The sequence below is a fragment of the Piliocolobus tephrosceles genome, chromosome 1 (assembly GCF_002776525.5).
Source record: "Piliocolobus tephrosceles isolate RC106 chromosome 1, ASM277652v3, whole genome shotgun sequence".
NCBI lineage: Eukaryota > Metazoa > Chordata > Mammalia > Primates > Cercopithecidae > Piliocolobus > Piliocolobus tephrosceles.
Window position 1 is genome coordinate 31,741,183 of NC_045434.1, and position 18,124 is coordinate 31,759,306.

At 42.6% G+C, this 18,124-nt stretch overlaps 1 protein-coding gene across 1 annotated transcript in view; it reads left to right on the top strand.

The window, feature by feature from the left end:
- TNN (tenascin N) overlaps positions 1 to 18,124 on the top strand; it is a 72,648-nt gene that overhangs the window by 32,251 nt on the left and 22,273 nt on the right. Inside the window, exons 10-12 of the mRNA XM_023207215.2 lie at positions 9,197 to 9,463; positions 11,142 to 11,405; positions 15,668 to 15,931. Of these exons, the coding sequence (XP_023062983.1) occupies positions 9,197 to 9,463; positions 11,142 to 11,405; positions 15,668 to 15,931 (795 nt within the window). The remainder of the gene's footprint in view (positions 1 to 9,196; positions 9,464 to 11,141; positions 11,406 to 15,667; positions 15,932 to 18,124) is intronic.

Sequence of the window (18,124 nt, forward strand, 5' to 3'; positions counted from 1 at the left end):
AGGAGGAGGAGAGGTGAAGGGTCAGGAGGAGGAGAGGTGAGGGGTTAGGAGGAGGAGAAGTGAGGGGTCAGGAGGGGGAGAGGTGAGGGGTCAGGAGGGGGAGAGGTGAGGGGTCAGGAGGGGAGAGATGATGGGTCCGGAGGGGAAGAGTTAAGGGAGTCAGGAGGGGAAGAGGTGAAGGGTCAGGATGAAGAGAAGTGAGGGGTCAAGAGAGAATAGAGGCCAGGGGTTAGGGAGGAGGGAGCCGGGGCTCATGGAAGATCATGCCTGACTGTAACAGGTGTTTGGGCCTGCCCTGGAGCCTGACGAGTGCTAAAGCTGACTCCGTCAGGAGGCATTTCTGTGCTCCTCTTCTGCTGTGGGTCTCTCACTGTAGGCAAATGCCTGTCTTCCACTGGTCTCTTACTTCCTTTCCTCTGCCAATGCATCAGGGGTTCCCCCAGCGTCTCTCTAGTGGGGTTGCCCTGCCCCTCTAGGTGATCCTCTTGGACAGCTTCTAACACAACCCTAGGCCTACCTTGCTGTGCTGGGCCCAAGTCTGGTCCATGGAGAACCTGCATGCATCCTTTGTCCATTCAACCAGATGCGCAACGCTTGCAGTGCTACAGCCTGTCTTGGCTCTGTGTTGCAGCAACCAGCTATTTCCTTACCTCTTAGATATTTTAGCATATGTCAGACACCAGCCCATATGTATCCCCAAGCTTTGGGCAGGGCTTCTCACCCTTGGCACTATTGCTATTTTGGGGTGGATAATTCTTTGTTGCAGGGGTCTATCTTGTGCATTGTAAGATGTTTAGCAGCATCCCTGATGTCTCCCCTTATCCCACACTGAGTTGTGACAACCAAAAGTGTCTCCAGACGTTGCTGATTGTCCCTGGTTGAGAACTGCTGCTCTAGGGTATACAAAACAAAGTCTGTAAGGGATTCTATTGAAAACTGCTTATTCAAGGCTTGGGCCTCACCCATGGGACTCACAGTGTATCTTTTCCCAAATAAATCCCTTCTTCAAGTCCCACCTCATTGACTTCTCCAACATCTTTTATAGGGTGAAAATTGTTGGTCAGCCAAGGGTCACAAAACTGTTGTTGATCTTGCTTTGACTGTGGTCCCTCAGGTTGGAATGTAGATATCCATTTTCTTGGGGTTACAGCCTAAACCAACATGTGTAATAGAATGTATGAGCAAGTGACTTTGGGAAAATGACTTTTGTAATGAAGTATTTAGAACAAAGAAATGCTAGTTTTTTTTTTTTTTTTGGTGAATGTATTTTTAAGTATCTTCTGTGTATGTGGTATGGATGAGCATAATTTCTTGTATTTATAATGTATCAACAAGCTGGTGTTAATGATAGCTTATGGTCACTGGGCATCTACTCAGTGCTAAGAACTCATAATAGACATTTATTTTTTAAAAAATTGATACATAATAATATACATATTTATAGGTACATGTGATATTTTAATACATGCTTGCCATGTGTGATGATCAAATCAGGGTAATCAAGATATCCATCAGCTCAATATTTAGCATTTCTTTGAGTTAGAAACATGTCAAATCTTCTCTTCTAGCTATTTTGAAATGCACAATAAATTGTTGTTAGCAGTATCCTACTGTGCTATCAAACACTAGAATGTATTTCTTCTATCCAACTGTATTTTTAAACACTTAAGCCAACCTGTGTTCATTCCCCTTACCCCTACACTTCCTAGCCTGTGGTAACCATCGTTTTATTCACAACTTCCATGAGATCAATTTTTTTAGCTCCCATATATGAGTAAGAACATGCAATGTTTGTGTTTCTGTGCCTGGCTTATTTCACTTAACATAATCACCTCTAGTTCAATCCATGTTGCTGCAAAGGAAAAGATTTTATTCCTTTTTATGGCTGAATAGTATTCCATTGTGTATGTATGTGTGTGTGTGGGTGTATACACCCACACATACATATATATATATCACAATTTCTTTATCCATCCACTAGTGGACAGTTAGGTTAATTCAGTATTTTGGCTATTATGAATAGTGCTGCAGTAAACATGGGCATGCAGATAGCTCTTTGATATACTGATTTCCTTTTTTTTTGGATGTATACTCAGCAAATGAGGTTGCTGGATTATATGGTACATCTACTTTTAGTTTTTTGAGGAAACTCCATAGCTTTTATTCATAGTGGCTGTGCTAATTGCCATTCCCACCAGCAGTGAACTAGTATTCCCCTTTCTCCACATCCTCACCAGTACCTGTTATTGTTTGTCTTTTTGATAATAGCAGTTTTAACTGGGATGAGATGATATCGCAGTGTGGTTTTGATTTGCATTTCCCTGATGATTAGTGATGCTGAACATTTTTTCATAAATGTTTGTTGGCCATTTGTATGTCTTCTTTTGAGAAATGTCTATTTAGATCATTTGCCCATTTTAAAATAAGATGATGATGATGATTGTTATTATTATTTTGCTATTGAGTTGTTTGAATCCCTTATGTATTCTGTTTATTAATACCTTATCATACAGACAGCTTGCAAATAGTTTCTCCCATTATGTAGGTTGTCTTTGCATTATTTCGATTATTTCCTTTGCTGTGCAAAAGCTTTTTAGCTTGATGTATTTCCATTTGTCTATTTTTGCTTTTGTTGCCTGTGCTGTTGCAGTCTTACCCAAAATATCTGCCTAGACCAATGTTCTAAAGTGTTTCCCCAATGTTTTCTTCTGTAGTTTCATAGTTTCAGGTCTTACATTTAATTCTTTAAGCCATTTTAATTTAATTTTTGAATAAGGTGAGAAATAGAGGTCTAGTTTTATTCTTCTGCATATAGATGTTCAGTTTTCCTAGAACTACTTATTGAAGAGCCTGTTCTTTCCCCACTGAATGTTCTTGGTTACTTGTCAAAAATCAGTTGGCTCTAAATATGTAGATTTATTTCTGGGTTCTCTATTCTGTTCCATTGTGTCTATGTGTCTGTTTTTATGTCAGTGTCATGCTGTTTTGTTTACTATAACTTTGTAGTACACATTAAAGTCAGCTTGTGTGATGCCTCCAGCTTTGTTATTTTTGCTCAGGATTTCTTTGGCTATTTGGGGTCTTCTCTGGTTCCATATGAATTTTAGAATTGTTTTTTTAGGCTGGGTGCAGTGGCTCATGCCTATAATCCCAGCACTTTGGGAGGTCAAGGAGGGCAGATCATTTGAGGTCAGGAGTTCAAGACCAGCCTGGCCAATATGGCAAAACCCCGTTTCTACTAAAAATACAAAAAAAAAAAAAAAAGAAAAAAGAAAAGAAAAGGCTTTCCGCAGTACCTCACGCCTGTAATCCCAGTACTTTGGGAGGCCAAGGTGGGTGGATCACCTGAGGTCAGAAGTTCGAGACCAGCCTAGACAACATGGCAAAACCCCGTCTCTACAATAAATACAAAAATTAGCTGAGTGTGGTGGCAGGTGCCTGTAATCCCAGCTACTTGGGAGGCTGAAGCAGGAGAATTGCTTGAATCTGGGAGACAGAGTTTGCAGTGAGCCAAGATCATGCCATTGCACTCCAGCCTGGGCAGCAAGAGCAAAACTCTGTCTCAAAACAAAACAAAAAAAATTATCTGGACGTGATGGTGCATGCCTGTAATCCCAGCTACTGGGGAGGCTGAGGCAGGAGAATCACTTGAACCCAGGAGAGACGGTTGTTGCAGTGAGCTGAGATCATGCCACTCCACTGCAGCCTGGGAGACAGAGTAAGACTCTGCCTCAAAAAGAAAAAAAAAAAAAAAAGAATTGTTTTTTCTAAAGAATGTCATTGATATTTTGATACAGATTGCATTGAATCTATAGATTGCTTTTGGTAGTACAGTTATTTTTACAATATTCTTCCCATTCATGAACGTAGGATATATTTCCATTTTTTGGTGATGTCTTCAATTTCTTTCATCAGTGTTTTATAGTTTTTCCTTGTAGAGATCTTTCACCTCTTTGGTTAAATTTATTTATGGGTGTGTTTTTAAAAGTAGCTATCGTAAAAGGGATTGCTTCTTTGATTTTTTTTTTTTTTTTTTTTTTGCTAGTTCATTGCTGGTGTATAGAAACACTACTGATTTTTACATGTTAATTTTGTATCGTGAAACTTTATTGAATTTATCAGTTCTAAGAGTGTTTTGGTAGAGCTTTTTAGGGTTTTCTGTATATAAGATCATGTTATCTGCAAACAGGGACAATTTGGCTTCCTGTTTTTCAATTTGGATGTTCTTTATTCCTTTCTGTTGCCTAATTGCTCTGGCTAGGACTGCCAGTACTATGTTGAATAAGAGTGGTAAGAGTGGTCATCCTTGTCTTGTTCTGGTTCTTAAAGAAAAGCTTTCAGTTTTTCCCCAATCAGTGGATTGTTAGCTGTGGGTTTGTCTTATATGGACTTTAGCGTGTTGAGGTATGCTTCTTTTATATCTAGCTTGTTGAGGGTTTTTGTCATGAAACCTTGTTGAATTTTATCAAATGCTTTTTACATCTGTTGAGATGATCGTATTATTTTTATTCTTGATTCTGTTTATGTGATGTGTCACATTTATTGATTTGTGTATGTTGAACTATTCTTGCATCCCTGGGATAAATCTCACTTGTATCCTCTTGCTGAACTGATCTCTTTTTCTTTACATAATAACCTCCTTTGCCTCTTTGTATACTTTTGACTTAAAAAATCTGTTTAATCTCATGTAAGCATAGCTACTCCTGTTTGCTTTTGGTTTCTGTTTACATGGAATATCTTTTTCCATCCCTTCACTTTGCATCTGTATGTGTTTCTACAGGTGAAGGAAGATTCTTGTAGGTAGCACACAAGTGGGTCATTTTTTAAAGACCCATTCAGCCAGTCTTTTTTTTTTTTTTTTTTTTTTTTAGGCAAAACCACACTCTGTTGCCCAGGCTGGAATGCAGTGGTGTAATCTCGGCTCACTGCAACCTCTGCCTCTCAGGTTCAAGTGATTCTTCCACCTCAACCCCTCAAGTAGCTGGAACTATAGGCATGTGCCACCACATCTGGCTAATTTTTTTCTGTGTGTGTATTTTTAGTAGAGATGGGATTTCACCATGTTGACTAGGCTGGTCTCAAACTCTTGACCTTCAAGTGATCCGCCTGCCCCGGCCTCCCAAAGTGCTGGGATTACAGGCATGAACCCTGCGCCTGGCCTCAGCCAGTCTATGTTTTAAGTGGGGAATTTAATCCATTTACATTCAAGGTTGTTATTGATAAGACAGGAGTGACTCCTGTCATTTGTAAATTGTTTTCTAGATTATTTTGTATATCCTTTGTTAATTTTCTTCTTCTATTATTGTTTATTATTGTGGTTTGGTAGGTTTTTGTAGTATTGAGACTTGATCCTTTTCTCTCTCCTTTGTGTATCTGCTCTGCCAGTGAGTTTATACTTTTCTATGTTCTCATGATTGTGATTATCATCTTTTTGCTTCCAGATGTAGGACTCCCTTGAGCATTTCTTGTAGAGCCAGTTTAGTGGTGAGGGGTTCCCTCAGTTTTTGCTTTTCTGGGAAAGACTTTGTTTCTCCCTCAGTTCTGAAGAATAGACTTGTTGGGTATGGTATTCTCAGTTGACAGTTTTTTCCCCCCTTTCAGGTACATGGACTATATCATCCCTTTCTCTCCTGGTCTATAAGATTTCTGCTGAGAAATTTACAGTTAGTCTAATGGGAATTCCCTTATATGTGACCTAACACTTTTCTTTTACTGTTTTGAGAATTTTCTCTTTGTCTTTGACTATTGACAACTTGACTGTAATATACTTCAGGAAGGACCTTTTTTGGGTTGGATCTGTTTAGGGACTTGAGCTTCCTGGATCTGAATATTCATATCTCTCCCCAGACTTGGGATGTTTTCAGCTATTATTTCATTAAGTAGGTTTTCTATACCTTTTTACATCTTTTTTCTTTCTGGAGCTCCTATAATATGAATATTTATTCACTTAATAGTATCCCATAGGTTTTGTAGGCTTTCTTTACTCTTTTTCATTTTTATTTCTTTTTTTCTCTCACTGGGTAATGTCAAACAATTTATCTTCAATTTCAGAGATTCCTTTTTTCTGCTGGATCAAATCTGCTGTTGCAACTCTTCATTATATTTTTAAATTTCATTCACTGAATTTGTTAGCTGTGTTTCTTTTTTGTGATATCTATTTCTTCGTTGAATTTCTCATTCATATCATGTATTATTTTTCTGATTTCATCAAATTGTCTATCTGTATTTTTTGAATTTCATTAAGTTTCCTTAAGATCATTATTTTGAATTCATTTTCTGACAATGTATTGATTTCTTTTTAATTGGGGTCTGTTTCTAGAGAGTTATTATGTTCCTTTGGTGGTGTCATATTTTCTTGCTTTCTTCATGTTCCCTGTGTCCCTGCATTGAGGTCTGTGTGTCTGGTGGAACAATTGCCTCTTCCAAACTTTCTAGAGTGACTTTCTTAGAGAAATACTTTTACCTTGGTTGAATTTTAATGCACCAGTTGGGAAGGGTGGTTCGTGTAAGTTCAGTGGTATAGTCTTTGTGCAGCTTCTTTGGCTGTGTTTGACATCAGCAATAACTATGAACATATCAGTGGCCCAGACTACAGAAGTTTGTGGTAGTGGTGGTGGCAGCATAGGTTGTTAATGTCCTTGGTGGCAAGGGCTGTTGTGGCAAGGGTTATTCTATTCTTATTTTCCCCATAATGGGAAGACTTAGCTGAAGGGCTCTCTCTTGGTGTCAGGTCTGACATGGCATAGAAGCAGCTGCCATGGCACTGGGTTTCAAGTACAGGTGCTCAAAGCAACTGTGGGGCAAATTCTTACTTAGGCTCAGGGTCTTGTGAACCTATAGTAGCACTTCAGTCTTGGGATGCAGAGTGGTCTCTGTGTCAGGGCTGGATATAGGTTGCCCATGGTGCCTAGCAGCTTGGCTTCAGGGGGTCAGGTTGTAACTGTAATTATACCCCTGGTGGGCAGGGTGCAGCCCTGGTTTAACTCGGAAGAGAAAGAAGGGCTCTGGAAGTGTGAAACCAGTGTGCAGGATATGGCCGTAATTGCTGTAATTTGGGAACCTGCACCAATAGAGCTTAGTGGCAACTTGGATCCCTAGGGGTGAGGAATTCTGTAGTGGTGATTCTAGACTCTGCAATGGTGGGACTTGACAGTATCCCAGTCTCTGTGAGGCCAGATGCAGCAACAGCACGCTCCCCAAAATAATCAAGCACACTGTTTTTTGGGCTGTACCAGGGCAGGGAGCAGCACAGCAATGACTCTACTCCCTGGGAGAAGAGTGTCTCAGGAGCTCAGACTCGAGGGGCCTAGTCCAGCTCTAAAGAAGCAGAATACTAAAGCTGTCTGGTCAGTAGGGTGGGGTGTCTCAGCCAGCCACTGCTGTATTTCCCTGGGACCTAGGGTACTATGTCAGCACAGCCCTAGGACATGCAGCTGCTCAGCTTGGCTGAGGCACTGATTTCCCAGCAGGCAATGTGCCACTCCAGCTCAGTCCTGAGGGATGTGACTATTCTGGATAGCCTCAACACCATTTTCCTGGGATATAGGGCTCTGCCAAAAGCATTGTTCACTTAGGAACTGAAACTAGTGCAGTTTCAGCTCAGGCCACTATGGGAAGGATGCTGCCTAGTGTGAGAGAAGTGGGTGGAGCTGTTTTACCAAAGTACTGATTCTCCAGGAAAGAGTGTACAGCTTCAGCTCTGGAATGAGTGGGTAGGCGATGGGGATGTGGAGTGGTTCCACTGCTGCTTGGCCCCATGGGGAAAGGTGTAACAGTTGCTCACAGCTCTGCTTGGAGATGTCAGGTCACTGAGTGGTGATGTCTCAGCAGCAGTTTACCTTCAGGGATGAAGGGGTGAATGGCTACTCACCCCCAGAGCAAGACACATTCCAACAGTAGTCCCGGTTCCAAGATGCCAAGACGGTGTAGCACAGTAGCCATGCAGGCCACAGAGGATGGGGCACAGTGTTGGCTCCATCTCTAAGGAGCATAGTTGTGTGCCTGTAGGCAGCGCCTGTAGGCAGTTCCCTCAGCTGGGCTTAGTGCCTGTGAGAGCTGTAGGAGGTCCCAATGATGACGATGGTAGATGTACAAGGTGCTGATAGGGGCTACTGGGATCTTCTTGCTTACCTTTTGCTGTAGGGAGAAGTTCTTCCTGGTTTCCAGCTGCCCTTAGCTGGGTAATGGAGTGCTGGGATCCCAGGATTTCCTTCTGTTCTCTATGTGGCTATCCTGAGTTTCTGTGCTTACCAGAGTTTCTGTTTCTCCTTTGACATAATCCTGCACTCTCCTTTAGTTTTTTAAAAATATTGTTGTTTATTCTTTGTTGTAGTTGTTTTTGTGCAGAAGATGAGTGTCAGGGATTTCTAATTGGCCATCTTGCTGACGAAGCACTAGGAAACATGTTATTAACTCATATAATACTCACTGTAATTCTGTAGAATATGTACTAATATTATTTTTCCCTGCCTTTTTTTCTCTTGTGGAGAAAATTGAGGCAGAGAGGTAGGTTTGCCCTTAATTACGTTTTAAATTATAGAGTAAATATTCTGTGGCTTCAGAGTGGTAAACACTGTAATACTTTAACATTTTCAAAGCCCCTTTGCTACATAACATTTTTTTCTCTTGGTTTACAGAGCTACTCAGAGTGGTAAGTGCAATAATCATTAACAACCGCTTTTAACAAATACAGAAGTAAAGTAAAGCAATTTGCCCAAAGTCACAAAAACAAGTTAGTAAGTTATGAAATTAGTTACATGCATGGAATATTCATGCTTGAAGAAATCTTAAAAGTTTATCAAACCCAAACCTCAGATTTTACAGATGAAGAAGCTGAGGCCCAGCCAGCAGCAACTGAACTGTCCAGAGCCACAGCTGGCAGATGGCAGAGCTGGGATTAGACTGCTAGTAACCTGGCTCCACCCTGCACCTCTACTCTGCCTCTCTGGGCTGGAACTAGAACCCAGTTCTTCTGACTTTGGATTTAGTACTCATACCACTCTCCTGTGCTGCTTTATTGAAAATCCAAGAATCCAGCTGTGGGGATAAGGTCTACCTCCAGGAAACGACTGAAAACCAGCATGTGATATGGAGAAACCATAAGAACAGGAAACTGCCTCACCACAAGTGAAATGCCCAGATCTCACTCTTTGCTACCTGTTAATAGTGTTTATTGATCAGCAATTTTTTTTTTCAGACATTGACAGCCCCCAAAACCTGGTGACTGACTGGGTGACAGAGAATATGGCCACTGTCTCCTGGGACCCAGTGCAGGCCACTATTGACAGGTACGTGGTGCGCTACACCTCTGCCAAGGATGGAGAGACCAGGGAGGTTCCGGTGGGGAAGGAGCAGAACAGCACTGTCCTGACAGGCCTGAGGCCTGGTGTGGAGTACACTGTGCACGTGTGGGCCCAGAAGGGGGCCCAGGAGAGCAAGAAGGCTGACACCAAGGCCCAGACAGGTAAGGAGCATTGTTCTTTGGGAATATAAGAGCTTTCATGCTAAGTCAATGGATGACAAGTTTTGTTTTCATTCTCCGACATTGGCAGGAATCAATGATTAATGAAGAGTGGGATGGCGTCCATCCTTTCATAACAGATTGAACACACCATCCCTCATTTTCCTTTAACTAGTTTCCTTGCAAGTCAGGGCCACATGGCAGTCTCCAAGCTATGATTACATGGTCATGTCCATCAGCTCCTCTTCTGATTGCATGGATCTTTTGCTGTAGACAGTATCAAGGGTCTCTTAGTGAGTCTGTGAGTGGGAACAGAAAATGAAAATCAAATTTTGTCAATAATCATAGTATGCTGAAAATTTGACTTTAAGAATGTAGACGTCACATCTGCCATAGCAAGGAGACGTATATCATTTGGTTTATGACAAATGAATCATATTGTAACTATAAAACAAATTTATAACTAGAAATTATGATAAGTTCTATGAAGGAGATGACACGGTGGAGGTATAGAGAATAATGAAGTAGTGATGTTTCTCAGATAGGATGGGTAAATAGCAATAGAATACACATGACCAAAACAACCAAATAACTGTTGCTTAAACAAGAAAAGAGCATGTTCTCCTCTGTGGAACAGCCGAGTATACGTTGGCCAGAGTTTTGAGGATAAGGACAGCTCTTGCGTTATATTCTTATTTTAGTGGAAGTGATATCTAACCATATTTTGTACAGTGATTTAATCAGCAAACCAGCATGATGAGTGAATCTATGATATACTAGAGAATATTCAGCCAGGGTTTTACTTTTTGCTGATTTATTTAATAATATATAGTAAGCACTTTCCATGTGTCCTGCCCACTACTAGGCACTGGGAACACAGGAGAATAGGATGCTGCCCTTTTCCTCCAGGGGCTTACATTTAGGGGTGGCTTTTAGAATCTTCTAGTATGAAATAGGAGGTCTTTACTGACATGATGCCAGACACAAAATTGTTAGTTCGTTGTGAGCAGAGACCATGTATTTCCCAACTCTGAATTCTGCACACTGTCTAGAACATTTCGTGCACAGAGTTGGGGCTTGATATACCCTTTCTAGATGAATAAAAGATTTGTTTTGCTGGCCGGGCGCAGTGGCTCAAGCCTGTAATCCCAGCACTTTGGGAGGCCGAGATGGGCGGATCATGAGGTCAGGAGATCAAGACCATCCTGGCTAACACAGTGATACCCCGTCTCTACTAAAAAAAAAAAAAAAATACAAAAAAACTAGCCGGGTGAGGTGGCAGGCACCTGTAGTCCCAGCTACTCTGGAGGCTGAGGCAGGAGAATGGTGTAAACCTGGGAGGCGGAGCTTTCAGTGAGCTGAGATCCGGCCACTGCACTCCAGCCTGGGAGAGTGAGACTCTGTCTAAAAAAAAAAAAAAAAAGATTTATTTTGCTAAAGACTTGGTAGAGGTAACAGCCTGGATTTTCAGGTTCTGATCTATTTTGCTTTCTACTTGAGGAGCCAAGTGTATCTCGGGGGATAAGATGATGTCCATGAAACAGCTAAAAACGAAGCAAGAGCATATGAGGCGGAAACCCCATAATACATGAAAGGATTTCACCCCACGCAAAATGGTCTTGAGTTTCTGCACTCTGGGACCTGTTCATAGTGCATATTGATCAGCATTTTTTTTTTCCAGACATTGACAGCCCCAAAAACCTGGTCACTGACCGGGTGACAGAGAATACAGCCACTGTCTCCTGGGACCTGGTGCAGGCCACCATTGACAGGTATATGGTGCGCTACACATCAGCCAATGGAGAGAACAGGGAGGTTCCAGTGGGGAAGGAGCAGAGCAGCACCGTCCTGACGGGCCTGAGGCCGGGCGTGGAGTACACGGTGCACGTGTGGGCCCAGAAGGGGAACCAGGAGAGCAAGAAGGCCGACACCAAGGCCCAGACAGGTAATAGGAGTGAAGAGAAGAGCAAACCGGGGTAGTTAATGCAGGTTGATCTATTGCAGCTGAGTGGTGATGCAGCTGCTTCTGGTATCTGTAACCGCAGGGCTGCAGAGTGTTTTAGGAGAGTTTGCTGTAAAAAAAAAAAACAAAAAACAAAAAACAAAACAAAAACTTTCATTCACCTAAAGAAAGAACAGTGTTACAGGATACAGGAAAGCGGTCGCAATCCAGACCCTTAGAAAGGGTTCTTGGATCTCATGCAAGAAAGAGTTCAGGGCGAGTCCATAGAGTAAAGTGAAAACAAGTTTATTAGGAAAGTAAAGGAATCAAAGAATGGCTACTAGCCATAGGCAGCGCAGCCCCGAGGGCTTCTGGTTGTCCATTTTTATGGTTATTTCTTGATGATATGCTAAACAAGAGGTGGATTATTCATACCTCCCCTTGTTAGACCATACAAGGTGACTTTCTGACATTGTCATGGCATTTGTAAACTGTCATAGTGCTGGTGGGAGTGTAGTAGTCAGGATGACCAGAGGTCACTCTCATTGCCATCTTGGTTTTGGTGGGTCTTGGCTGCCTTCTTTACTGCAGTCTGTTTTATCAGCAAGGTCTTTATGTCCTGTATCTTGTGCCGACCTTCTGTCTCATCCTGTGACTAGAATGCCTTAACTGTCTGGGAATGCAGCCCAGTAGGTTTCACCCTTATTTGACCCAGTTCCTGTTCAAGATGGAGTTGCTCTGGTTCAAGTGTGTCTGAAAAACTATAATAATGGATCCAGTGGGAGCAGTCCCACGAATGTCTTTTCCCACGAATGTCTTAGAACTCTTTCCAAAGCCTATGTTTTCAATCATTGTGTCTCTCAGCTATAGACAATTATAGAAAATAATGTAAAACCAATATAAAATTCTTAAAACCACTGATTAAAAACCTGTTTTGTGGCAAGCTATTTTGTGTAGGTTTGACCGAATAGACGCTGTGTGATAGAAAGGAGCAAGTATTCACCTGGGTGGCTGGAGCCCTGTTTCCTTACAGTAGGCAACTGACTTTTAATGAACATCATTTAAGTGCCAGGCCTGGGGAACACAATGGTGAACAAAACAAATATCTCTACTCTCTTGAAGTCTAGTGTGAAGATAGACAATAAATAAGAAAACACATTTAAACCCGTAAATTGTGCTAAATTCTGTGAAGGAGATGAACGTGGTATAGGTATAGAGAATTACAGAGTAAGGATGTCTTGTAGATGGGAAGGGTGAGTAGTAATAGGATTGCTATGCTATTGCTATACATTGACAGAAACACTCAAACAACAGTTGCTTCAGCAGGAAAGGAGTGTATTCCTCTCTGAAGAATGGCCAGGGCTGATACGGTCGCTCCTCATCCAGGAGACCCAGGCTTCTTCTGTGATTGTTGCTTAGTCATCCCTAGCAAGTTGCCCTCCTTTACCTGGTCACCACCCTGTCTGCATTGTAGCCAGTGGGAAGAGACATGCTGAAGGTCAGGGCATCACTGGGACATTGTACACATCAGCCCTTCTCATGTTCCATTGCCAGGTCCCAGAAAGACCTCACTGCACAAAAGGCTAGGAAATGAGGTCTTTAGCTGGATGGCCCTGTGCTTTCTTCAGTTATGCTATCCTGTCCAACACAGCAGCTGCTAGCTACGTGTGGCTATTAAAATTATTTTTATTTTTATTTTATTTTCAGAGACAGGGTCTCATTCTGTTAGCTAGGCTGGAGTACAGTGGTATTATCACTGTTCACTGCAGGCTTGACCTCCTGGGCTCAAGCCATCCTCCCACCTCAGCTCCCCAAGTGACTGGGGCCATGGGCACATGCCACTAAGCGTAGCTAATTTTAAAATATTTTTAGAGATGGGGTCTCACTATGTTGAACTCCTGGGCTCAAGTGATCCTCCTGCATCGGCTTCCCAAAGTGCTGGGATTACAGGTATGGGTCACCATGCCCAGCCTACATTTTAATTAATTAAAAATAGTTAAAATAAAAAATTTTCTTATTTGGATTAGCCACATTTCAAATGGTCAGTAGCCACATGTGACTAATGGCTACAATATCGGACTGTGCCGATGATAGAATACTTTCATCATAGCAGAGAGATCTGTTGGACAGTGAGTATGCTTATAGAAGAAGGGGGAGAATGGATGTTGGCGAAAACTAGCCATTTCTGGCAGAGGGAAGAGTATGTGTGATGTCCCTCAGCTGGAACAGTACCGGGGATGGTTGGAAAATGAAAAGAGGCTGGTTTTGCTGGAGCATAGTCGGTGGGAGAGAAAGTAGCCTGAGATGAGGTGGGAGGAGCAGGGGCAAGTCAGCCAGGACTGTGTGGTGCTTAGAGGGCAAAGTGGGCTATATTTATTAATACTAGAAGAGTGATATGATGCAGTGTTCATTTTAAAAACCCTTTCCAGGCCACAGTGAGGAGAATAAATGGATAAAATGACAATGATAGAAGTGGGGAGATTCATAGAGAAGCTGCTAGAAAAGTCTGGGTGCAAAATGCTGATTGTTTAGATAAGTGTGATGGCAAAAGGGATAGAGATGAGGGGATGTCTGGAATATATTTTTGAGGTATGGATGATAATACCTGTTGATAGATCTGAGTAGGAAGAAAATGAGGACTCAAGTATGACCTGTGTTTTTTATTTGAGCAACATGAGAGATTGAACTACCATTTCTTGAGAGAGGAGACTGAGAAATAAAAAGTTTGGGGAGGAACATCAAGAATTTTAAATATTTAAGTTCAAGATACTTGTGAGATTCCTTGTTAATTGAGTGATTCATTTATTGATTACATAAATTTGTGTTGAGTGTCTAACACGGGCCAGGCACTGTGGTGGAGATGCAGTTGTATAAACTAGTGAAGGGCTCAGAATTAATAGATATTGTGGAGCGATTAGCATCTAGTTGGTATTTAAAGCCACGGGCATGAGTGAGATCACCTAGGTGGAAAAGCAGAGAGAGGAAAAGAGGGAGCTTTGGAACAGGTGCAGTGGCTCTCACCTGTAATCCCAGAATTTTGGGAGGCTGAGGTAGGTGAATTGCTTGAGCTCAGGAGTTTAAGACCAGCCTGGTGAAATCCTGTCTTTACAAAAAAATACAAAAATTGGCTGAGTGTGGTGGCATGCACCTGTATTCCCAGCTACTCAGGAGGCTGAGGTGGGAGGCTTGTTTGAGCCTGGGAGGTCAAGGCTGCAGTTAGCTACCATGGCACCACTGCTCTCCAGCTTGGGTGAAAGAGTGAGACTCTGTATCAACAAAACAAAACAAAGCAAACAACAAAGAAAGGGAGCTTTGGGTGCTCCAATGTTTGAAGGTTGCTGACAAACGACTGAAGAAGAGCCAGTGAGTTAGGAAAATCAAGGGAGTGTGTAGTCATGGAAGCCAAGGGTTGAGAGTGTTTCAAGAAGGAGGGCGTGGATCAGCTCTGCCAAATGCCACCCAGAAGCAGTGTAAAGTTGAGAATGGCAAGTATCCATTAGAAGTGGCAATACGGATGTTGTTGGTGACTTAGACTAGCAGATTCAGTTGTGTGGCTTAGAAAGATGCAAACACGATTGATTGGGGAGTAAGCAGTGAAGTTAAGGTATGTAGACATTTCTCTTGAGACAATCTGTCAGTTTCGAGTTGCAGAGAAATGGAACGATATGGGGGAGGATGGGGAATTCTAGACCTTGCTTGTCTGGGACTGATGACAGAGGAGAAGAGATTGATGACACAGGAGAGAAAGGGCAGATCCGCAGCAAAGTCCTTGAGAGGGTGGGAGGGCCCAAAATTCAGAGTGAAGAGTCTTGGCTTTAACATAAGATGTCAACAGGAACTTAGCCTGTACCTTCCATTTCCCTGGGCCTGCATTCTCCTCCCATTTTATAAGTCAGAAAGGTTGGAGGATATGACCTCAGCTCTCAAAGTAACTAGATACCAGGGAGATCAGAAAAGAGGTTATATCCACAGCAGTTTTGGTGGCTCGTCTTGTTGCTCAGCAAGTTTTATTGTTATTTTGATGAGAATTACAAAGACAGAAGTTTTTTATATATAAAAACTGAGAGAAGATCTGATTCCTTCCAGTTTTATGTCCAGTGGTTTGTTTCCTTGGAAATGGAGACCAGGGGCCTTTGACTCGTGTTTTAAGTGGAATTCTACCGTTATTAATGATAACATGATGGAGAGCTCCTGGTGATGGGGTGGTAAGATGGGATGCCCTCCTTTGTTCTAAAGTTCAGTCTTTTCTAAATCTTTTTAAAAAGAAATTGACAGCCCCAAAAACCTGGTGACTGACCGGGTGACAGAGAATATGGCCACTGTCTCCTGGGACCCGGTGCAGGCCACCATTGACAAGTACGTGGTGCACTACACCTCTGCGGACGGAGAGACCAGAGAGGTTCTGGTGGGGAAGGAGCACAGCAGCACCGTCCTGACGGGCCTGAGACCGGGCATGGAGTACATGGTGCACGTGTGGGCCCAGAAGGGGGCCCAGGAGAGTAAGAAGGCTGACACCAAGGCCCAGACAGGTACTGAGAGGGACCAGGCCAGGGGAACCCCTCACACTTACCAGGAGAGAACCTTCCTCCATGGGCTGGGGGAGGGAGCAGGAGGGTGGTTGCTTTACCCGAGGGCATTCTTCAAAGTGGTTCCTTTTTTATGTCTTTGAGATAATTAAGTTGAACCAACAGCTCAGCTAAGAGAGTGTAGAGGGAGTGCTGGTGTCAAAGGCGGCCTCCCTCACCCCTCCACCTGGCCCAGCTCTCAGACTCTCCACACTTCCTATGGAGAAAATGGTTGGGCCTTAGCTGCAGTTGGGAGAAGACAGAGGCAGGAGCCTCTTCTGTGTCCATCTTCCACAATGGAGTCAAAGGAAGTGCATCTTTCTGCATTCTGTCCTCAGTTGATGAGGAAAGGCACCTGAACTGCATGTATTTTGTGTGTGTGATGGGGCCTCTGGTCTTGGCGGAGCATCAGGGAGGTCAGAACCCAGAAGCACTTGGAAGACAGCACTGTGCCCACCCTGAGGTCTGTGGGCCTCTTCAGGCAGTGCGGGCAAGGTCTGTCCATTCCATCCATGGTTGAATGCACCAAATGTTGCCACGGGACCTAGAGATGTCTTGAGTTTCTCTATGATCTTTATTAGTTAAAATTAACTTGCATTTTTAATCTAAAAAGTAATATATGCTTGTAGTAAATATTTTCAAACTAAACAGAGATGTGTTAAAAAAAAAAAAATGGCTGGGCACGGAGGCTCATGCCTATCATCCCAGCACTTTGGGAGATCAAGGCGGGTGGATCATCTGAGGCCAGGAGTTTGAGACCAGCCTGACCAACATGAAGAAACCCCGTCTCTACTAAAAATACAAAAATTAGCCAGGTGTGGTGGCAGGTGCCTGTAATCCCAGCTACTTGGGAGGCTGAGACAGGAGAATTGCTTGAACCCAGGAGGAGGAGGTTTCAGTGAGCCAAGATTGCACCATTGCACTCCAGCCCGGGCAACAAGAGCAAGACTCCATCTCAAGAACAAACAAACAAACTAACAAACAAACAATTCTTCTCTCTGTCCTGGACTCCCTAGTACGCAGTGTTGCTCTCCAGATGCAACCAGTAGCCAATTCTGCCTCTTTCCCTTTTTCCCACTTCCTACCTCCTTCTCCCCTTCCTTTCTCTGTTCCTTTCTCCCTCATTCCTTTCTTCTCCTCTTTCTTCTTTATCTTCTCTTGGTTTCACCTTCTCCATTTTTGAAGACAGCAATAAAAAAAATTCTTATTTTCCTGCTCCATTGAAATGTGAAAGTAACTAAGACAGACATCTCTAGTCCATAACCAGGGGGTGGTGGGCAAAGAGGTGGCAGGAGATTGCTTAAGATATTAAAATAGCCACAGTTTTGCCTTGATTATGAAATCAGGAAATTCAGGTTTTCTGTGAGACGACTAGAATAAAATCCATGCCAGATGTTATGCTTTAGAAAATCAAACCAAGTTGATATTACAGAAACTCAAAATTTGTCAAAACATACTAATTCAAAACAACAGCTGTCTGATTTCTATTAAAATACTGCAATTCAGTTCTCACTGAAATGCTACTGGGTAGAAAATAGCCTGGAGGCATCTTTTTGGGAAGTTCTAAATTAAAATAACCTTCTGTGATAATGCTTTTTCAAAAGAGAAATTTCCATTCATATCTTCTTTGGTTAAAAAAAAAAGAGCCTTCTGACCAGTTATGATATTGACTAGTATTTTTACTGAGCTTTCGTTTTCCTGGTCTACAGTGCACACTTGCTTACCCACACTTGCTTACACACTTGCTTTCCCTCTAGTGTTTGGGTGAGGAAGTACATAGAAGAAAAGCTCTGCTTTTCCTATATCCCTTCTCTTTCCCTCCTCCCTCCCCCACCTCTTCCTTTCTTCTCTTTTCCTTCCTTCCTTCTCTTTCTCTTTCTTTCTTTCCTTCTTTCCTTCTTTCTTTCTTTTTCTTTCTTTCTTTTTCTTCTTTCTTTCTTTCTTTCTTTCTTTCTTTCTTTCTTTCTTTCTTTCTTTCTTTCTTTCTTTCTCTTTCCTTCTCCCTTTCTCCCTTTCTCTCTTTCCTCCTTTCTCTCCTTCCTTCCTTCTTTCCTTCCTTCCTTTCTTACTTTCTTTCCTCCCTTCTTCCTTCCTTCCCTCCCTTCCTTCCTTCCTTCCTTCCTTCCTTCCTTCCTTCCTTCCTTCCTTCCTTCCTTC